This window comes from Notolabrus celidotus, chromosome 7 (assembly GCF_009762535.1).
Source record: "Notolabrus celidotus isolate fNotCel1 chromosome 7, fNotCel1.pri, whole genome shotgun sequence".
NCBI lineage: Eukaryota > Metazoa > Chordata > Actinopteri > Labriformes > Labridae > Notolabrus > Notolabrus celidotus.
In genome coordinates this window covers 31,964,806-31,989,045 of record NC_048278.1, presented here as the reverse complement: position 1 = coordinate 31,989,045, position 24,240 = coordinate 31,964,806, and the positions used below count along the sequence as shown (strand labels likewise).

General features: G+C 41.4%; 1 protein-coding gene across 4 annotated transcripts in view; it reads left to right on the top strand.

Annotated features, from left to right (window-relative positions):
* The window catches only part of LOC117815724 (bromodomain-containing protein 4-like), a 36,249-nt gene extending 27,307 nt beyond the window's left edge, over positions 1-8,942 (top strand). For 2 of the 4 annotated variants that reach the window (XM_034687605.1, XM_034687607.1), the window contains exons 16-22: positions 1,833-2,435; positions 4,332-4,432; positions 4,563-4,683; positions 4,805-4,938; positions 5,034-5,224; positions 5,405-5,645; positions 6,984-8,942. In XM_034687605.1, coding sequence (XP_034543496.1) covers positions 1,833-2,435; positions 4,332-4,432; positions 4,563-4,683; positions 4,805-4,938; positions 5,034-5,224; positions 5,405-5,645; positions 6,984-7,049 — 1,457 coding nt within the window. In that variant the 3' untranslated portion in view covers positions 7,050-8,942. The remainder of the gene's footprint in view (positions 1-1,832; positions 2,436-4,331; positions 4,433-4,562; positions 4,684-4,804; positions 4,939-5,033; positions 5,225-5,404; positions 5,646-6,983) is intronic. The other 2 variants (XM_034687609.1, XM_034687606.1) reach the window with 2 other exon arrangements.
* Positions 8,943-24,240: the final 15,298 nt, after the last annotated feature.

Here is a 24,240-nt window from a genome sequence, read left to right as displayed (position 1 = left end):
TCATAGACTGTATAAAATAATGGACGTAGTATCCGTGAAGTCACCCATCTGTTCCTGAGCGCTGTTTTGAAGCCAATTGCGGCGGGAGCCATATTTGAAATGCTGAACACAACCAAACTTAGTGTGAGGAAAAGAGGTGGGGTTTGAGCCTCCTTGCCAACAGCTATGTGTTCCCGCCTGTCAGTCAAGTCAGTCATGTCCTTATTTGGACCAAACTCGTAATCTTAATATCTTCTGAACTGTTGCGTTAGAAATAAATTCACCCCCTTTACAGTGTGTGCCGATAGAGAGATTAGCTCTTCAGACCTAAACCGTTTTTTGAACCAGGCTGTATTGAGGCACAAGGCTCCACTTAAGGGACGAGATATTTCCTGAATAGCAACAAGTCTAGATAGTTAAAAGACCTTTTTTAATTTCAGAACAAAAAGGACACTAAAGGACCATTTAAAGGGAGTCAATGGCTGGATGGTCTTTATCGTGCACTTTAGACCAAGCCACCCGTTAGGTTCTACATTTATTTGAACAGCTTTAATGGACTTTGTCTTTAGAGTTAATGGACCCAATGATAGTCCACGACTCTAGTTGAGACTGGGAAGAAAAACTGGAGCACCTGAAGTATTTCAGTTACTGTTTTGGATATCAATCAATCAATCAATCTTTATTTGTATAGCGCCAAATCAAAACAAAAACGTTATCTCAGGACGCTTTTACAAACATAGGAGATCTAGACCACTCTATGTCAAATTATGAACAGAGACCCAACTTCAAGACAGGGTAAGACTCAGTCTGACCCCACCTTAATCCATTATGAGCATTGCACATCGCAGTGTTTAGCTAGTTACAGTGGTGAGGAAAAACTTCCTTTTAACAGGCAGAAACCTCGAGCAGAACCAGACTCATGTTAGACAGCCATCATGCCTCAACTGAGTTGGGTCTGGAAAGACAGATAGAGGGGAGTAAGAGATAGAGGTGATAGTGATGAGACGAGTAGTAGAAGCTGTTGCCGCTGAAGTAGATAGGGAAGAGTAAGTTCCCAGTAAGTTAAGAACTTACTCGAACACATTTATTTGTTTGGATTTTCTATAACGTGGAACAAACATCATGTGGTCTCATATTTGGTTCAGCTATCAGGGAGGAGTTTTAAGTTTAAAGCATGTTTTGATGTAAATCAGCTGACTGAAGGTGTTGCGCACAGCGGAGACACTCAGCTGGGGGCTGCGGCTGAGTGACAGGTGCGTGACGGGTGAGTGACGAGCGCTTTTTACCTCTGCCCCCGGACTGATTATGACCCGGTTGTGCTCCCGGCTGACACCTGACCGCGTTCACATGCTGATTTTTCTCAATAAGAACGAGTAGACAGAAAACTGGACACTGTGAGTCCAAAATATGTTTCTGTTCAGTTCCCTTGTGAAAGTCTGAGTCTTCGCTTTTATGATTGTATGTCCACAGAGATTATAAGCCTGCTCCACACGTTGATATTCAGCGTGTTTAACATTTTGAACACCTCAATATGATCCGTAGATATCAATACCATCAGATATATACATTGTGTCGTGAAGGAAAATTTGATTCAAGGGAAAAAACGCATTTGGCATTGTTTTTGAGATGGAAAACATTCATGTTCAATAATTGCTCATTAACATTTCCAAAGATCGATCACGGACAATACTTGAAATGTACATCCCTAGTTTTGGATTTATTGGTGATTGCTCTGTTTGATACGTTTTTAGTCTGTGAAATACCAGAGTCCTAAGAAATTGTTAAAAAATCAAATCAGTCCATTTTTTAAAATGTGTCCTGTTCTTTTCTTTCTCTTCTTGTGTTGTCTGCAGCGGTCCATAATGCTCTTCCCCAGCAGCCATCGAGACCTAGCAACAGAGCAGCGCCGCTCCCTCCAAAAGTCCCCCAGCCTCCCCCATCCACCCTCCCCTCCCTGCCTCCATCGCCCTCTCCCCAACTTCAGCCCTCGCTGCCACTCCCACTCCCCCAGCCCGTTCCCCGTCCTCGCGTCCCCTCACCCCCATCGCACGGAATCTTGGGTACCCTCTCAGCACAACCGCCCCAAGCCCTCCTGGAGGATGACGAAGAGCCCACGCCCAACAGCTCTGACATCACTTCCCTCAGTCAGGTTCACAGCTTCCTGCAGTCTCTCCAGGCTCGACCCTCTGCACCGACTCTTCACACGCTCACACATTCGCCCGTGCAGAACGCCTCTCAGCTCATGCAGTCAATGAACGCACAGTCTGTGACCCCATCCAACCCCGCCCTGACGCAGAGACACAGCTCGGGTCATTCACACTTGCGGCAGCCCTTCCCACATATGAACACGTCAACGCCACAGCAGCAGCAGAAAGGGGTGGCCATGCAGCAGAAGGTGCATCAGATGCAACATCAACAGCAGTCCCCACGCATCAAAGCAGAGCCTTTCTCAACAGGTAAGATGTTTGAGCATGAAGGCACAGACTCACTCTGTGTGTCTGAACATCCAACGATGTTCAAGGCAAGAAAGGAAGAGTGTTTATCTGCCTGACTCTTCTCTTACTTGAAGCAAAACTTTCTGTTGAGAATGAAACCAAAAGTGTCAACAGCTCTGCTACAAAAAGTCAGGTAAGACTTTAAAAACAAAACAGCAGCAGCTAGAAATACTTCAGGCTTTAAATGTTCTTTATTTAGTTTCACACACTACAACACATCCATGAACTTAATCAGAAACAACAGGGTGATCTAGAATCAGTGTTACAGCCCCACCCTGTGGCAGCCCTATGTGGGGAACAACCATTCGCAGCATGACCCAATAACATCACAGGAAGTACCTTTAAACACTGGAATGATATTTATCAACACAAATAAATAAACTATCCCTGTAAAGCTAGGGTTGGTAGCCTCCATCTAAAATGTGGGAGTGAGGCGCGTTGGTGGCCTAGTGGTCTAAGTGCCCCACATACAGAGGCTGTAGTCCTCAATGCAGAGGTCGCCGGTTCGACTCCTGGCCACAACCATTTGCTGCATGTCTTCCCCCACTTTCTACTCCCCACACTTCCTGTCCCTCTTCAGCTGTATTATAATAAAGGCAAAAAGCCCAAAAATATAACTTTAAAATGTGTGAGTGAGTCAGTATTACAGAGGTCAGGTGGGAGAGAGTTCCAGAGATATGAGGGTGCGGACGGGTGTGGCAGTATGGAGGAGGTCAGAGAGATATGGAGGGGCGAGGTTGTGTATTGCTTTAAAAGTGAGGAGAAGTATTTTATAGTTGATCCGGTCTGTGATAGGGAGCCAGTGGAGCTGTTGTAGAATGGTTGTGATGTGGTGGATGGAGGCGGTGCGTGTGATGATGATATGGGCGGCTGAACTTTGAACCAGTTGTAGTTTATGGAGGTTTTGTGTGGGAGGCCGAACAGAAGGGAGTTGCAATAGTCTAAAAGGGAGGTGACTAGGCTGTGAACAAGAATGGCAGTGGAGCGGGGAGTGAGTGAAGGATGGAGACGGTTATTATTGCGTAGGTAGAAGTAGGCGGACCGGGTGAAGTGGTTGATATGGGAAGTGAAGGAGAGGGTGCTGTCGAGGATGACACCCAGACTCTTAACCTGAGGGGAGGGGAAGATGGACGAGTTGTTGATGGGAATAGAGAAGTTATGGAGTTTGTTTAATGTAGATTTTGTGCCAATTAAAAGAAGTTCAGTCTTACTGCTGTCATGATATTATTTATTGAATTGAAGTACACACAGCTGGCAGCAGAGCAGCTCTCTCCTCTCCTTGCAGATTACACACAGGCTGGTGTCAGTGTGTTACTGTTGAAGCCAAAATAATTCAAATGATTTGAGATAAAACTATATAGTGTGTTATTGGAAGTTAGAGGTTGGTTTTTATATTACAACTGTGTTCAATTTGTGCCTAGAAAAGTCAAGTGGTTGAAGATGAAAGTTATAATAAAAGGCACACAGGGGACAAAAGAGTCATAGAGTTTCAGAAAATGATGCAGAGAGACATACATGAGTGCAGATGAATTCCCCAAAATGCAGGAAATCATGTTTTTCTTCTGAAAGTTTCCTGAAGCAGGACCCATGACCTCCACTTCTTATAGGTTCTCTTTGCTGGGCAGCTGAATGTCATCTATAACATTTGTAGATGCCTGCAAAGATTTGGTTAAACAGTAGTTGTGGGTCATACTGTATATTTGTGGAGTTCATATTTTGACACATGCTGCACCCTCCTCTATATTTTCCGTCCTTTTTGTCCCTACCCCGTCACATTCCTGATACATTGACATGTTTCTCAACATGAGCTTACATTTCTAACTGAAACAATACATCAAATATTTCCTGTTTTTTAAGGTTGCCAACGTGAGAGCCCATCTCCACTGATGATGCACTCTCCTCAGATGCCTCAGTTCCACTCAATGGGACATCAGTCGCCCCCGCAGACCAAGAAACATGTGAGTGATACACCTGTTCTTTGTGATGTTTGAATGTGTGTGTGACCTGAACACACATGCACACGCTGCCTTTTTAACGCTCAATTGAAATGTCATGTACTCTTTGTAAATGCGCTGTTCGTCTCCGTAGGAGCAGAGGTCCAACCTGGTGGGGGTCAAAGAAGAGAAGCCGACCCAGTCGCCCGTTCTGCCCCCCTCGCCTTTCAGTCCTGTTATGCGGCAAGACACACACAAACCTGACAACAAACACAGTGAGTTTATACTCTCTTATAAGAAATGAAATTTCTGATGAACAGTCTTCAACTGCTTTGAAAAGGTCCAATGATTATCAAGTTGTTGATTTGCTGTTAATCCACTCTACCTTCTCCTCAGGATTAGAGTCAAAGTCATTGGACAATTCTCGCACTGGTTCCCGCCACACAGAGTCCCCAGTCCCCCCCTGCTCCCAGCAGGACATCAAAATCAAACAAGAGCCCAAAACTCCAATCGCTGCCAAGAAGACACAGGTATGTGTGAATGAAATATCAATATTTTTATCTGCTGCTTGAATTCCTCCATCAGATCTGACATTTGTTCTCCCTCTCTCTCCGTCCTCTCACAGGATGTGAAGTTAAAGAACATGGGCCCTTGGGCGAGCCTGGCTCAGAGGTCCCAGTCCACGCCGGCCTCCTCTGTGCGCTCCTCCAGTGACAGCTTCGAACAGTTTAGACGGGCCGCCAAGGAGAAGGAGGAGAGAGAGAGACAGCTGAAAGCACAGGCCGAGCAGGCCAGGAGAGAGCAGGAGAAGCTACGGTACGAGGGAAGAGGGAGAAGGCAACACTCATGAGTGACTTAGAATTAACGTTTGTGGTTACTGTTAATGATATATTAACAATATAAGTCTGAACATGCAGGTCTTGGTTTGATGTGTTTGTAGATCAAACCGCCGTCTGTTGTTCATTCACTCATTTGTTTCTGTTTTTAATTTTGCAGCCGTGATGACGATGGCACCATGGAGCACTCTCGTCGGGCGCAAGAAGACACCCGCCGTCGCCAGGAGCAGCAGTCACCTCTCGCTCCCACACCTCCAGCTTCCACCCCGCCCACTCACTCTCCACAGGCCCCGCCCCCTCCGCAACAAGCTCCAACCCCGCCCTCTTCAGCTGCACAGAATGCCCTTGACCAGAGGGAGATAGCACGCCGCCGCGAGCAGGAGAGGCGCAGAAGAGAGGCGGTATGTACACGGATATGAAGGAAACTATTTTCAAGTGTATCTATTAGATTTCTCCTTATTTCACGTTAAAATGTGAGATGTGCATCCTAAAAATTAAGATCTAGCTTCATTCTGAGAAACTCTGTCAAACTCTGCTGATCAAATGTTTGTACTTGCAAAATATCGAGATGTCTCTGCTCCATCTTCACCACTGTTTCGATTTAGTCTTTTAGAAGTGAATCCAACGTTTTCAAGCAAAGAACTTTGCTTTCTCTTTGACATATTTCGCTAAATCTAAGCAAACTGAGTCAACAATTTCAGGACAGTAACCACGTGAAGAGGAAAAAAATCCACTATCAAGCTTTATGGCGGGGTTACGTGAGGTCATTCTGGCAGAGCATTTAAAACAGCGCCCCCCACGTTTGGAAACTTTATCAGAGACAATATTATTATTTGTGAATAAATTATTTACAATGAACTTAATTAAAATAAGCGTGATGTGCTTTCAAATGGCATTTGTAGTGACAATAGCAAGTGGAAAAAATTATGTTATGATACTTCCCAAGAGACCCCCTCAAGATTTTGCAATTGAGGCTTTCAGGAGGTCCATTCATCTTCTTGCGCTTATCCGGGTCCGGGTCGCAGGGGCAGCAGCCTCAGCAGGGAAGCCCAGACACTCTTCTCCCCGGCCACTTCCACCAGCTCTTCTGGGAGGATACCGAGGCGCTCCCAGGCCAGCTGAGAGATATAATCTTACCAGCGTGTCCTGGGCCTTCCCCTCCCAGACGGACATGCCCTAAACACCTCCCCGGGGAGACTTCCGGGAGGCATCCTGACCAGATGCCCGAACCACCTCACCTGGCTCCTCTCGATCCGGAGGAGCAGCAGCTCTGCTCTGAGCCTCTCCCAGATGTCTGAGCTCCTAACCCTAACTCTAAGGCCGAGCCCAGACACCCTGCGTAGAAAGCTCATTTCGGCTGCTTGTATACGCGATCTCGTTCTTTCAGTCACTACCCACAGCTCGAGACCACAGGTGAGGGTTGGTACGTAGATTGACCGGTAAATTAAGAGCTTTGCCTTCTGGCTCAGCTCTCTCTTCACCACAACAGACCAGTACAGCGCCCGCATCACTGCAGACCCCACCCCGATCCGTCTGTCAATCTCGCGCTCCCTCTTCGCCTCACTCGTGAACAAGACCCAAAGAGGTGGTCCCTGGTCTCTGGGGGTCTCTTGTGTCAATTAAGGGGTCTCAGATCCCCCCTAGACCCCCCGTAATTTGCACAGTGATTATAGGTCCTTTTAAAAACTGCCTTTAATGCTTCTTCTTCTTCTTCTTCTTCTGTCTTCTTCTTTACACAGGTGGACCCCATTGACATTAACTTCCAGAGTGACCTGATGGCCATCTTTGAGGAAAACCTGTTCTGATTGTGGAAAGCAGATGGTGGGAGTGAAAGAAGGACCTGTAGACACACATAAGCAAAATTTTCCAAACATGCATCTAAAACCACAAAGCTCTGAAACACGGTCGCTGCTCTCACACAAACACAAACACAGACTCGATAGTAACTGTCCCTTTCTCTCAGTAGTTGAAACAGCTGGCTTGTGTCATGTGAATGAGAGGGGGGAAGTGAAATTGAAATAAGCAACCCTCCTTTCCTCCAACCTCAGATACGTTTTGGTGTCTGGCTTGGTGTTGATGGTCGTTGGCTCTGGGTCCCCGGGTCGGGCCGGGCTAGTCCAGCAGTGAAATAATCAGTCAGCTGTCTCCCTTGGAAAAAAAGAAATCAAGACAAGCAGAATGAAAAGGAGGGGGACAGGACTTTACATAAAAAAATAATGGTTTAATTTAAGAAGTTCAATGAAAGCCGTATTCTATAATGTCTGAGAAGAAAGAAGGAGGTGTAGAAGGAACAGGTGAACAAATTTATAAACAGAAAGATCACTTTGTTTTTGTCTTTTCCTCTCTTCTAATCTGTCTATTTTTACTTTCTGTTGGTTTTTTAACCGAAGCTGGTGTGGTCTAGTTTGTCGGGCACAGGGGTCACATGAGAGTGGCATGTTTTCTCTGGACACAGCGGGGGGGTGGGACTCAACACCCCCCCCCCGGCCACTTTCACACACTCGCGATCCATCCTTCCTCCCTTCACTTCTTATTCTCTCTCTCCAAGTCAATAAGATGGAGGCGTCGTCAGTGACGCTGATAAGGAAGGAACGGTCATTAGGAACGTCTCAAGAGTGTGTCCTTTGCCTTAGCGCTCCGGCCTGTAAACTAACAATCATACCCTACAAATTATACATATTATATATATAAATAGATACATGAATATATATTATATACGACGCAACATCAGCGCAAAAAGAACATGAGAGGGATTTAGGATTTGGGAGGAGTAACGCTCGTCTCTGTGTTCATCTCTGAGCTCTGGTTTTTGATTTTGTAGAATTTACTGTAAAGAAGAAAAAAACTTTTTTATGATTCTATCGAGAGGATTGTTTCGTCCGTGGTATTCTCTCTTAACTTTTTTTTTTTCTGATTATTTTTTCTCGACTCTATGCCAAAACCAATCTATTGAGTGCTGAAAGTTCATTCTCATTTTTTACGTGTAAAATGCATCTTCTTTTCACTTTATATTAAAGGCTATGTTTTTATTGCTATTTAATTTTTCCTTCATCCCCCCATCTAAATCTGAAGTTCTGCAACCGTTTGCTCTGTAACAGTTTGATGAAGCGGTTCCACCATCATCATCATCATCGTCGTCGTCATCGTCGTGTGTCACTACTTTACCAGACACGTCATTATGTGTTCAGTACCTTCACTTCACTCATCATTACTCACTTCTTTTTTTTTTTAAGTTTCCTCTCATCATGTACATGTTTTTAGTCTGTCCTCCTCACAGCTTCAGTCTGTATTTTAGGTTCCTGTTTGTCATCTTTTTAGTCTTTTAGTTTTCTTTTTGAAGTCTTTCATCGTCCATGCTAACTGATTTGGGATGTCGTGTGCCATTGTGTTTTTATGGAAGCAGGACGCTCTCCTGGTTTCCTTTAGGTTGGCCCAGAGATCTGTGAGTGTTTTCGACTCTATAATCACTTTTTTTAATGTTTCATTCATTTCTTTTCCCTTTTCATATTTGATTGTTTTGAGTTTTTTATTTTTTTTCCTTTGCTTTTTTTCTCTGATTTTATTTTATCCAGAACAACCTGTTGGTATGTTGGTGAGTGAGGCATTGAGGTCAATAGATTCATCTTGTTCAGATTATGGAGTAAAGCATCTTTTTTAAGAAAAGTATTAAAATAATATTTAAAAAAATCTTTACACAACTGTTTGGGGTCTTTTTTGTCTTCCATACTTCCACTGGATATTCTCTCTGTTCCCAACACACACTTCTCTTTATTTCTGTGGTAGAAAAGGTGATCCCTCTCTCAGCCAGAGGGGGGAGCTATACATAAACACAAGGCTCTCACACTGGTATCCACTCAACAAACACACTGTAGTCAAGCATGCGGACACATCACTTCAGTCTGAAGCTGCTTCTCATGGGTTAGGCTCTTTAATAATAATAATACCTTTATTTATATAGCACCTTTTAAAAACCACGGTTTACAAAGGGCAGGGCGCATAAAAATCAACATTAAGAGAACTCAACAGCAGACAAGAGTATAAACAAAATTAAAGTCACACATTAAGAAAATGAACACGATCCAAACAATGATTCAAGACTGGCAACACAAGAACACAATGATACGAATTTAGATCAAGGGACCAATGAAACAAGACAATTTGAAATATAAAAGGAAAGAAAGAATAAAAAGGGGATACAAGCAGTAAAAAGGAATAAAGCATTCAAGGCAAGGCAGCTTTATTTGCATAGCACATTTCATACACAAGGGCAACTCAATGTGCTTTACATTAAAACAATTGAAAACATTCAGACAAGCTAAAAGAGCACAACTAAAATGACAAATATAATAAAACAAAGAAAAGGAAAATTAGAAATATATTAAAAAATAAAATTTGCATTTAAAGTGAGTTAAAATAAGCTAAGATAGGAAGGCAGTGGTAAATAAGAAAGTCTTAGTCTGATTTAAAGGAGATGAGAGTTGTAGCGGACCTGCAGCTTTCAGGGAGTGTGTTCCAGATATGTGGTGCATAATGAATAAACGCTGCTTCACCATGTTTCGTTCTGACTCTTGGGACTGAAAGCAGACCAGTACCTGATGACCTCAGAGGTCCAGATGGTTCACACAGTAGCAGCAGATCAGCAATGTATTTTGGGCCTAAACCATTCAGTGCTTTATAAACCATCAGCAGGATTTTAAAGTCTATTCTCTGACAGACAGGAAGCCAGTGTAGAGATCTAAGAACTGGAGTGATGTGGTCTACTTTTTGGTCCTTGTTAGGACTCGAGCAGCAGCATTCTGTATGAGCTGCAGCCGTCTGATGGACTTTTTAGGGAGTCCTGTAAAGACCCCGTTACAGTAGTCTAGTCTGCTAAAGATAAATGCATGGACAAGTTTTTCTGCATCCTGCTGAGACATAAATCCTTTAATCCTTGATATATTCTTAAGGTGATAGTAGGCTGACTTTGTAATTGTCTTAATGTGGCTGCTGAAATTAAGGTCTGAGTCTAAGACTACACCAAGGCTTCTGGCTTGGTTTGAACATTTCATCTGTGCAGATTGGAGCTGAGCAGTAACCTTTAACCTTTCTTCCTTGGCTCCAAAAACTATCATTTCAGTTTTTTCTTTGTTTACCTGAAAAAAATTCTGGCTTGTCCAGTTATTGATTTGTTCGATGCATTTACTCAGCGTTTGTAATACCTGTACTTGTCTGGGGAATTTGACTCATATTAAGCGTAATGAAATATTCTGACTTGAAATTAGATGTATGACCTTGTTAAGATGTGAGTTTTCCCAGTCTGCTTTGAAAGAACTGACCTGAAGCAGAGCCCTGACCTCAGGTCTAGACTTTAAGATGAACTGGAGCAGAGCACAATGAGAAACAGTGACGCTCTTCTAAAACCTGATGCAGCTGAATTAGTGGTCCTTATTAGAGTGTTATTTTTATCTGTATGCTTATGGCCCACAAAGATATGAATGCTCTAAAGCCAGACTAAACAAGCCTGTTGTAGGAGCGTCTGTGGCTCAGTGGTGGAGACGGCTCTCTACCAATCAAAAGGATGGTGGTTCCATCCCCAGTCCACATGCCAAAGTATCCTTGGGTAAGACATTATACCCAAATTGCTCTTGGTGGTGTACCCAGTGGAGTGTGAAAATGCGTAAATGGAACTAGTTAGTTCAGATGGGAATGTATTAGTGTAGCAGCCGCTATCTGTGTGTGTGTGGCCCAGCCTCCATACTCCTTACTCACAGACTCATGGTTTCGTTTGAGGCGAGTTCCCAGCAAGTGTGTGAGTTCTCAGAACTATCAAGGACAAAGACAGAACGCACAGTATGTTTCTGAAGTTACAACATACAGAATAATAAGGTTATAAAATCAATCAATCAATGAATCCAGACAACATGTGATAAAAATGTTGAAGGAAAGGAAAGGGAGGGAACTTCATGAAAGCCAGACAAAACAACCCTGATGTGAGATAGTTTTACTCTGTGATGAAGACATGTCTCAGTGGAAATATTTTACAGTTAGGCAATACCTTTAATTATCAAAGATGGCAGCAGGATTAAATATGAGTCGTAGTCTGGAACAGCAAACGTCACTGGAATCTGAATTATCTTAATTGGCCATTAATGGATTTACTCTTTTCATCAAACAATCTTTATTTATAAAACCAGGCTGTAAACATGTTTATTTCTGCTGTAAAGATCAGCTTTTTTGAATTGGTGTGTATGTGGTTTCCGGTACTTCAGGAGCCAGCCTCAAGCGGATCCTTGATGAACTGCAGTTTTTAGCACTTCTGCATTGGACTCATATTTTTAGAGCAGAGGTTGCTGCTTGGTCTAATCACATGCTTGAACAGAGTGTGGATCACAAAAATAACAGAATGAAGTCCAACACTTGGACGAACTCTGATATGCTTTGCTATGTTGAATGTATTCTGGGCTATCAATAAACCAAACAGAATTTTACAATGAGGAGAGTAACGATGAAATGTTGCTCAAATATTCAGCAGACAGTTTGAAAGCTCTTTGGCCACATTAGAACATAAAATATTATTTTGACTTCCATAAAATGGAATAACATTAATTTTATGATGCATAAAACAATAATAAAATGTCTGAGTGTACATTGTTTTGACCCTGAGACATAGATTACAGCTTTGTGTTCATGCAGAAACAGCATAAGGAAAGCCTGTTATATTTTATCATGAAAATACTCAAAACATAGACATGTCATGTTCAAACAGAGGAAAGCTTTGTTGTTAAAAAGTGAAGCCAATGCCAAAGTGCAAAAAACTGCAGCTCTATAAGGATCCACTTATGGCTGGATCCATAAGCTAAAGACTTTCCATTGGAGACTGTATAAAGATGCACATTTTACAGCAGAATTAAACATGCTAACAGCCTGGTCAGTCGGCTAGTTGAAATTTAAATATCAGTTTAAACAACGAGAAAATGAGACACGCTTCGAAACACCGTTAGTGGACAGGTTGTCTGACAGGTGGGTGAGTTGTTACTGTTTCTTTGAAAGCTTAAGGGACCACAATTGGCTCCCTATACAGCACCAAATCACTTCAAGATCCTGCTCATCACCTACAGCAACCTTCTCAAACACCACTCCTCATCACACTGCCTCAGATCATCAGATACCAATCTTCTGTACCCCATCACCAAGATCAAGCACCCCACCTTCGGGGACAGAGTCTTTGCCATCGAATGCCACAACTCTCTTGACCCCCCTCCCTCCAATTATCTGCAACTCTGACTCTCTTCACTCATTTAAAAACCAACTCAAAACCTACCTGTTCAAAAAAGCCTACAGCACATGACCTCTACTCCCTCCCCACCTCTGATTTTTGTATTTTATTTTATTTTATTTTTGGCACTTCATATCAAGGGTCTTTCAGAATCAGAAATACTAATCCTGGGGAGGGAAATTTGAAAAGCGCTTTAAAGCTGATGTTGGTAGTCGTGATATAAACATCAGTTCGGAGAGAGATTTTGAATGTCAACACTACCCCTCCCCTCTCTGCTCCCGTAACACCGCCCACAAAAGATTGTTGTGCGCGTTCTATGAGGAAGTAGTGGCTTCCCAGGGCCTAATCAGGGCTACGTAGTGGGGGCCTCCACTCGACCAATCAGGACAGAGGATTGGAGATTAGCTATGATTGGTCCGTCATAACGGGAACAAGGGGGATAATAACATTGCTTGATACAAAGGTATTGGAAAACACAGAGACTTGGTAATAGTTTCAAATTACTTCACTTATCGATGAGTACCGATGGGTATTAGGACCTTTTCTCCAAACCCAGCAGAAAAAAAGTAACGTTTTTTTACACCATTCCTACCAACAGCAGCTTTAAGTCTTATCAATTATTAATGAAGAGCGGCCTCAGCTCCACCTCTTACCTGTGTCTAGACTAAGCAGCGTTCTCCAGGGTGAAGCTCTCAACATGCTGTCTGCCACATTAAATTACAGGGACACCTGAGCGGTAGGAGACTGAGCTCACAGGTGCAAATAGAGGAACATCACAAAATCCCCAAATGGCTTGGTAACATATTGAAGCACCGAAGACCACGTGGGAATAGAAATGCACACATAAAGATGCAAAGCCATTTTCTTGATTAAACCTGGATATCTCATGGCCTTCATGAGATAAATCTAAACATTTCTATCTGTAGAAACAATTTCAGTCAATCACCACCTCTTATAATCTTTTTAATCATTACTAGGTCAGCCATTAAACTATCTAGGTTACATATTATGTACACATGTGGACATACCTCACCCTGTAATCCAGAAATAGTTTAATGATGGCGTTCTTACTTTTAATCGTTCTTTTGTTTTGTGAAAAAGTGGCCCCAGGCACAAGATGATCTGTACACAACACCATGGTGTGAAGTCAATGTAAATTTTAATGTCTTACACCTTTAAGTGTTAAGTTTACTGCACTTTCCTTTATATTAGTACACAAGCTGCAGAGGCCACATTTATAAGTGCACCTTATTAGAAATATGTCTCTGTACTGAACTATCCCTTAAAGCGGGGGCTGTTCTGAAACTGATCCTGGGAGGAGCAGGAAAAACAGATCCAAAGAAAGTCAAGACTCCCTGCTTTGAATTTTAGAACAATCCTCCACCCTTGAATCTCTGAATCCCTGGCACACACACACTTTGACACACTCTGGTATTTCGACTGTATCCTAAACTCTGTCTCTTGTGGCCTTGAGCGCCCCGATCATGTGCACAGAACACTGATAACACAGCTCCTGCTCTTATGAGGCTCCGTCCTATTCTACTGTTATTTATCTTATCCATGAAGCTTTTCCGCTCTTTGACTTTCAAATGAGTGCCTTTGTGTTTCTTTTGTGCAGAATTTCACTTTAAAAATCTAATCCAGGGCGGGACAGAAACCTAGAACATTTCCAAAGAAAGAAGAAAAAGACAAACCCGCCAGGAGGAGAGGTCAGTGAAACCAAGCGGTGAGAAAACTGCCAAGCTTTGCCCTGAATTTATCAGGTGAGGACGAGAAAAGGTCGACATAAAGATAAGGGATGCTGCTGATACGCTTCTCCCCCTTGGAGATAAGAGTGGCACACGTAAAAAGCCTGAGAATGACAAGGCTGCAAACTCCTAAACGTGGAAGTGAGAGTTAAAAATGTATCAAGAAGAAAGGAACCGGCTATAGTTTGTGGTTTGTTCAATGAAGAAGTGAAAAAAGAAAAGGCAGTGGAAGCAGACGAGGAGGGGAGGTTAATGAATAGCTGAGAAGGAATGAGAAACATTAGTTACTATTGCATGTGGCAACAGATACAACAGAGTAAGCTCTGAGTGTTCCTGTAGAGGTCATGTGGTCCTCTCAAAGAGGCAGCTCTTTACATTCTTCACCTCCTCTGTTCAGCTCCAGTTTGTTTCTATATCTGCTGTTAAAGACAGAAAGTAGGAAGACTTTTTTTTCTTTTAAACACAGATATATATATCATTTCTTTAATTCTGTTGTAAAATACCACCTCACCTCTTTTTCTACACATTTTAGAAGGGACTCTTTGAAGTTGAAGATGTGAAGTTGCAGGGGTGCGTCCAGACTATTTTGACTGGGGTGGCCTAACTGGGGCACTAACCTATGCAGGGATGGCATGAAGTATGTGATCTGAATATCATTTATTTTCCCTTTCTGACTTCACTTATCATATCTACTTTAACTTTCAAACTTATAGTATCATACAGATTTTATATTTAGATGTTTTCTAAGTTTCTAAGAAACACAACAGAGTAGCAACTTTTAAATCTTCTATGTTTAATTATTTAACCTTCCTGTTATGTTTGATTCTCAGGACTGAGTCAATTTGACCCGGGGCATGTTTAATTATCCAAAAGTGTCAGAAACCAAAAATAAAAAAAAAACACTGTTTATATCTCATTATTAACTCCATTACTAATCCTTTAAATCAATCTTTAGTGCAATGGTGTTCTTCACCTCTCACAGATCATGGTTCAGTGAGGATAACTCACTCGTTTTCATAAAACAATCATGTTCAAACTTTTTTAATGTACATTGGAAAGACCTAAATATAAATACAATAGTTTTACATGACATAGATTTTAGTTTATTTTATTTTAGATTTTGAATTTTTTTCTTTGCATGAAGTGAAGCCCAGATAGTTATTCCGTATTCAGCTGGTTTGGAAGGCATATGTTGCCTAAATGGGCAGCGACCTCTGAATACAGCTAGCCTTTCATCCACTTTGACATTAGGGCCTAGGTTATAGAGTAGTAGACGTTCCTCTATCAACAATGCCAAAGAAATAATTATTATTTGACACTTCTGACCCCCTTTTTAGCCTCAGCTTTGACTTGCAGGTCAAATTGACCCTAACAGTACTCATGCAATATAAACATTCAGGAGGGGTTGCAAATACGTGAAATGAACCATTTTCATTGTATGTGTTGATACTGCTAATTAAGCCAAGAAGAGGAAGTTTCATACCGAAAAAATACCTTTGAAACATTTTTTTTTATTTTTTAACTTTAAAGTGGGTCAATTTGACCCGCAACATAACAGAAGGGTAAAGGACTATCAAAAATACATGTCTTTGCAATGTTTCCATGCTATCATGCTGCACATAATTCAATCACTGATTCCGCTCCTGCACAAAAAAAAAGTGTGAAGTATTTTTCTACGATTTCAAGTACCTACAAAAGAAAATCTGTTGCGTTTGACCACAAAAACACCCACAACAGCAGCATATTGCAACACTAACATTCCCCTCTCTGAAAACACAATTATCCAATCACAGTGGAGTGGCCAGTCACATTTCAAAGTGGGGGTCCACTCCACCCCTGGCCCACCATCCTACCACACCCCTGTGCACTTGCAACCCCATGACTGTGGGTGCATGTGTGAACTAATCAGTAGTAGCACTGTTAATAATATAAAGAAGCAACTGAATGTATTTACAGTTTTCAAAGTTGGAATGACTCGTGAATTGTGAGCAAAATGAAGACACCCAGCAGTTTTGGTGCAACTTTAATACATTTGAGCACCAAAAATTCACACATTTTAGCTCTGTTTTTGGTCTCCTCCACCTTGTGGAAGACATGTCAGGCTCTTTAGTTGGAGAATGCTCCCCCAGCTTGTCACTACCTTTGCCTGCCTAGTGTTTGTTGCTTTGAGAGGGAAATACACCACATTTGTCATAGCTGTGTTTGTGCCGAGAGCAGCTTGTTGTGTCTGGATATGATGTTAAACAAAAGAGAAGAGTCGAGCTTTGCTAAAACAAAAACTAAGAGCTGGAAAACACTCAAATGTTTCGGTGGAGCTCTGGGGAACTCCAGATTTGGATGATGATACTCTGTGGACTCATCACTGTGACTGATTGAAAAAAAATCTGAAACAGCTGAAGGAATCTGAATTTTATCCAGATTGTTTTTGTATTGCTGCACCGCATTCCCCATCCCCACAAGCTTCTTTTACTCTCACAGGCAACACTTCAAGGATAGCTGTTTGCCACTCAGGAACTGTGATGTCAGAAAATGTGTGTGCAGTACAGAGAAAAGGGAAGGAAGGGGGTTTACAAACACATAGTGCCAGAAACCAGCAGCTTTTACTGCAAATGGCTTCCCCTGAACTCTCACATTGAGAAAGAGCTGCTGCTGTCTTCCCGTTAATGGCATTAAGAGCGGTCGGGGGTGGAAATCAGCGATGAGGGCAATCACTGGGACATCAAGGCCCTCCTAAAAAAATCAAAGCCAGATGACTGTAAGCAGCTCCATATGAGATTTATGCACACGCAAACACATACAGCCACAAATTAGACTCCAACACATTGCGCAAGACCCCACATGATCCTGACAAACACGCACACTTCTGCACACTTGCTGACACACTCTGCTGCTCACACGCAACTCTCCCTCATGTTTTGGATGTGTGCTTCATGGTGCACATGGAGGCCTTTAGTAGTTGATCCGTCTGTCATGAAGTTGTCGACTGGGTTTTCCCGCTCAGTGTCTGCAGGTTTAACCACACGCTGGGTAGAAACGATCCCGCCCTCTGCAATAAATCTCTCGTGCTTTTCCTCCATTGTTGTCCTGGGATGCACACAGCGTTTCCTTTTCCTCCTTTCTCTTCTTCCTGTTCGAAAAATAGACCGTCCCTTTGTCTGTTTTAGTATCAGTATCTCTCTTTTTAAGGAGTGACCTTTCGGCCTTACATGCACATTGTTGTTTTTATTACTGGTGCATGAGCACTTGTTGCATAAATAGCACCAGGAGGCTGGGCTAAGGTTTGTAATCAACCACAGTGGTAGGATAAATGAAAGGCTTGTGAGCTGGTTCACATCAGAGTGGGAGGGGGGAAAGGCTGAGATTGAGAAATGATGTTTGATTTAGAACAGTTTATAAAATATTCTAACCACTTAGAGGCCAGTGTTGACCTGTCAGCTGTGTGATGCCAGTAGAGGACATGTTTTGCAGTTTTCAAGGGAGTCTAGCTTCAAAATTGATGCAATGATCTTAGTTAACAGAAGGTTAAAGGATCCAGGAGGAAAATAGATCATTCTTGAGTAAATTGTTAATTAGATAGAGGCTTTAAAATGTTTACAGTGCATGGATAATGACCATGTTATTATAACCCTTTAGAACAAAGAAAGACAAAGCAAGAAATGAACGCTGTCTTTGCAAGATGTTGGAAAGCAAACTGTTGCTGAGGTTGCTGCTGTGACACAACGTGCCAGCAGCTCAAAACAGTACCACTCACAATTCTTCTGCTACTTCAGCTACAACAAATCAATCAGTCTTTATTTATATAGCACCAAATCACAATAAATGTTATCCCAAGATGCTTTACAAACAGAGCAGGTCTAGACTGTACTCTATGTTTTATTGTTAAAAAAGACCCAACATCAAGACAGGATGAGATCCAGTCCCATCTTACAGACAGGATTCAGTCTGATCTCATCTTAATCCACCATGAGCAGAGCAGTTTGCAGCTTTTAACAAGTTACGGTGGCAAGGACAAACTTCCTTTAACAGGCAGAAACCTCCAGCAGGACCAGACTCTAGTTAGACACACATCTGCTGAGACCGTGTTGGGGTTGGAAAGAGGGATAGAGGTAGAAGAAGACAGAGAGATGATAGTAGTGAGACGGCAACAGCAGCATGTCACTAGTACTGTAAATAAGCCAAACGTCAGTCAGAAATGTTTTCTGGCTCCAAAGAAATTATCCAAAAGTGGAAGATGACTTAGAGTTTGAATTGATATTTGTAATGTGTGTCATGACAAGCTGTAGAATGTGATTTATCTTCAGTGTGCTGTGGCATGTGACATGTTTTTACTGGCGAAGGACTCAGCCTTGAATTAACTGTATCACAAAGCAGCTCAAAAAAGATTTTGCAGAATTTGTATTTCAAATTTTTTTTTCTACATTAGGGTTGAACCATAGACTGTATAATTAATGGACGTAGTATCCGTGACGTCACCCATCTGTTCCTGAAGCGCTGTTTTGAAGCCAATCATCGGCGGGAGCCATATTGGTAGTGCTGAACTCAACCAAAAGAGTGTGACGTAAAGAGGCAGGGTTTGAGCCTCCTAGGCAACAGCTATGTGTTCCCGCCTGTCAGTCAAATCAGTAATGTCCTTATTTGGGCAAAAACTCATAATCTTAATATCTTCTGAACCGTCGCGTTAGAAAAAAATTCACCCTCCATACAGTGTGTGCTGATAGAGAAATTAGCGACATAGACGGAAGCCATTTTTTTAACCAGGCTGTAAACATGTTTATTTCTGGTGCAAAGATCGTCTTCTTTGAATTGGTGTGTATGTGGTCTGCGGTGTTTCTGCAGCCAGCCTCAAGTGGATCACAGTTTATAACACTTCTGCATTGGCTTCATATTTTGAGACTGGAGGTTGCCGCTTGGGTTGAACTCTGGTGGTGCAAAACCACACAGCATGCAGTTGCAGTGTTTCAAACATGGCAGGACCAATGGAAACACAACGAGCGCTGGACCAATCAGAAACGTGTAGCTTGCAGGCCCTGTCCCCCATGATCCCGAGACCTTCGAAAAGTTCTACCCTCCTAGCAGGGGATTTTTAGGGGGAGATTATCTACCATTGAACTAAATTTAGACCCTGGGTCCACCGGTTGAAAAAGCACATAGTTCCGGGGTAAAGTTCTTCTGGTCGTAAAACCTCTTTAGTGCAACATACCTCACGTTGAGCAAAAAGGAAGCTTAATGAAGAAGTGCACAACCACAGATACAACCACTGACTGCAGCATTGTCAACTGGTTCTTCAGCTGAGCAGCTCTGAAGTTTGAAAATGAGTTTTTGTTGGGCCTTTGGTTCAGAGCCATAAATATTGCTCCAGACGATCATTAAGCACATGGAGACAATCTTTGTTACATGTAGCTGTCAGCCTTGGATGGATCAAACTGATGCATAGGTAAACAAACGCAACTCCCCTGCCACTGTTTAATGTTCGCTCATATAAAGAGAACGGACATCAGATGTGATACATGGTGCAATAACAGAGCTTGTAATTGTATGAAAATGTAATTTAATACTTCAAGTCTCTGGCCTGCTGCTAACCCACGTCTGGAAGGAATTACACCCCTACATGAAAGATGTGTTTGGACATGTTCACTGACAAACAGGTGTAGAAGGCATTGAGGGCAATCAGCATCCTCGTCTCTATGGCGACAGCATGCGCAGGCTCCTTGCAGCTGTCTGTGACGCCGAGAGAGAGAGTAAGAGCAAGGAGAGGCCTGATACAACAAACTGGAAACTTTGACCGCTGGAACACACACTGGGACACGCAAACGCGCTTATAAGGAAAGCAGATTGTTCATGTTGAACAAACACGCCTGTCACAGCTCTCACACGCTAACCTCTGCGCACTCCAACGTTTGTATAAACAGGAAAGCGTGTCCACTCTTTCCCTGTTTCTTCACTCCTGCTCCATCTGTGTCTTCCCCTGCCATCTTCCTGTTATTCCCTCCTTTATCTTTTCCCTTCTTTTCTCCACTCATTTTCATTGCACGTTTATTTTTTCAATGAGCCTCTGGAGTACCATAAACTTTATCGCACCAATCTGAAGTGCAAACAGATGCTGCAGGTTCGTCCTCAGTAGTCCTGGATCTATGAAGACGAACAAGATAACCAGGGACAGCATCATTCTGTCTCTGACATACTGTACTCACAGTTTGGACAGAAGACAAAGTAAATAAATATCAAGGGAAACAAACTGAACAAAGGCTGTCAGGCTGTTAAGAGGATTACATAAATAGTGTGGAACCCTGGAGGTAGTCCTGATGTTTGTTGAGGGATGTCTGCGTCTGCACCTGTTTCTCTGTGGCCTGTAGGTTAGACCTGAGTCAGACCACCTGGCTCCATGGACAACCTGCAGTTTAGGAAGCTGCAGTTCATTCATCTCTCTTTCTCTCTCGTTCAACATGTGACAGGCCAAGACACACCTGCTCAGCCACCAGTTTTGCCTTTGGACAGTTAAGTTTTATCTTTAAATACACTACAAGCTACACTTACATTTAAACTACTGATAATACAGATCAATTTTACCTTATTGTTTATCTGCGGCGGAAACTGTTAAGTTTCTGCACACCTCTTCCTGCGTTGTTAAAAGACTTGACTTCTCTTAAACAAGATGAAATGAATAGTTAAAAAAGTATATAATTAAACCCACATATGTAGCCAATCAGATCACACGACACAATACGATATGATCAGGTACAGAACAGTTTGATGCCAAGTGGTATGATAAGATATGAAAGACACGATACTATTCGATACATTCTGGTACGATACAGTTTAATGCCATGTGCATAACAATACGAGATGCTATAATACAATTCAATATGATACAGTTTGATGCCATGTGGTACGATAAGATACAAGAAGATCTGATAGACATTATGTGATACAATACGATAGGAAAGGATACAATATGGTAAGGGTTAATGACATATGATATAAGATATGAAAAGGCCTGATAAGACATGATACGATATGATACAATACGTTACATTACATTATATTACGATAAAATACAATATGATACAATACGATGCGATACGGTACGTTATGATGCGATACGACATGAAACAATACGATAGGATATGTTACGAGACGTTACGAAACAATATGACATGATATAATACGATTTGGTGCGGTACAGTACCATACGATACGCTACAATATGATACGATACAACATGATACAATATGATACGATACGATTTTATACGATATGATATAATACAATACGATACGATACAATATGATACGATACAATACAATACGATATATGATACGATACGACACGGTACGATACGATACGACATGATACAATAGGATACGATACGAAATGGTACGATACGATACAATACAATATGATACAATACAATACGATACGAAATGGTACGATACGATACAATACAATACGATACGATTTAATACGACATGGTAGGATACGATACAACATGATACAATACGATAATATGATACAATACGATATGATACGATACAATACAATACGAAATGGTACGATACGATTCAACATGATACAATACGATACGATACAATATGATACGATACAATACAATACGATATATGATACGATACGACACGGTACGATACGATACGACATGATACAATAGGATACGATACGAAATGGTACGATACGATACAATACAATATGATACAATACAATATGATACGAAATGGTACGATACGATACAATACAATACGATACGATTTAATACGACATGGTAGGATACGATACAACATGATACAATACGATAATATGATACAATACGATATGATACGATACAATACAATACGAAATGGTACGATACGATTCAACATGATACAATACGATACGATACAATATGATACGATACAATACAATACGATATATGATACGATACGACACGGTACGATACGATACGACATGATACAATAGGATACGATACGAAATGGTACGATACGATACAATACAATATGATACAATACAATACGATACGAAATGGTACGATACAATACAATACGATACGATTTAATACGACATGGTAGGATACGATACAACATGATACAATACGATAATATGATACAATACGATATGATACGATACAATACAATACGAAATGGTACGATACGATTCAACATGATACAATACGATACGATACAATATGATACGATACAATATGATACGATATGATACAATACGATACAATATGATACGATACAATACGATACAATATGATACGATACAATACAATACGATATATGATACGATATGATACAATACGATACAATATGATACGATACGATACGATACAATATGATACAATACAACATGATGCGATACAATATGATACGATACAATATGATACGGTACAACATGATACAATATGATACGATACAATACGATACGAAACAATATAATACGATACAACATGATGCGATACAATATGATACGATACAATATGATACGGTACAACATGATACAATATGATACGATACAATACAATACGATATGACACGATACGATAAGATACGATAAGATACGATAAGATACGATGGTACGGTTTGATGCCATGTGTTACAAAACGATACATTTGTGAGGCTATGTGATACAATGCAATAAGATTCAACTCAAAACAATACGATAATGTATGATAGGTATGATAAGATAGGTTAAGATACTTCACTATATTTTAGATGGTGTGATACAGTTTGATGCCATGTGGCACTATTCTGAAGAACAGGTATGAAGTGATTAAATGCAGTACTTACATAGTAAAATGATACGATAATATATAATACTATAACACAGGATGATATGATCCAGTAAGTTTAATACACTAATAATGCAGTGTGATGAGGTACAATGGGATACAATAGGATATGATACATTAAGATATGACTTGGTTAGATATGGTTTGGTATGATATAATACTGTGTTTTATATTTTGATTTAGTATAGTATGGTACAGCATAATATCATACAGTGCAGTAATGTGAAGTTTATTCAAAAGGGCATCCTGACTTGGTTTAAGTTCTTGAGGACTATTCATCTCTCAACACAAAGATATCTTTAGCAGCCAGTTGAGTCACCCCCTGCTGGTTATTTGAAAGAACTTATAGATTTAGGGACTCTTGCTCGGCTGTACTTTTGAATGAGATATTATTAGAGACTGATGCCGTCTACAGACAATGACCGAGAGGATTTTCTAGGTGTTATTCAGCAGCGCCACTCTGGTCATATTCAGGACAGCAAGTGTGCGTCCTTTTTGTTTTTGAGTAATGTATTGTTTCAGACATTAGTCTGATGTTAAAACATCCTCTCTGGACTCTGCCCTCTCACTGGGGTGGTGATCTGTGCTGCCTGCAGGCCTCGTGCCTTCGTCTTCTGAATTAAAGATGAGCCTGACAGCCCATTGTTACTGGTGCTGTTCCTGTGGCTGTCACTGTCCTCGTTGTACAAGAGGAAGATTTAGTCGTGCTAAGAAAAGGACAGGATCACTCCTATGATTAAAAAATGTTTTGAATTTTAGAAATGACTTTGGGTTTTTTATTGCAACTGAATCAAAAAGGTTGTACAGTAGGCGAAACCACAGTATCTCTGTTATTTGTTTGTCATCCTCATCCCCTGGACTACATCGACCAGTACAACAAGTAACAGCATCTTTGTGAAATATTTCCATCCCATCACATTCTCTCACACGTTGTTTCAACAAAACGTGGCTCTGAAACATAAACATGAGACCAAGCTGCGTCTAATTTCAACCAAATATTCAGTTACAGAAGGAAAATGTTGGCCTAACAATGATCTGCTGACACACAACAACCTGCACAAAACATGTTACACAATAGGAAAGACTAAAGGGATTCATACCATGAAATGGATTAGATATGCTTAGCGCCAAAAGAAAAGCAGAAACTGCAGCTGCTCGATGGGAGATTTTGAAAAAACCCTGTAAAGTAG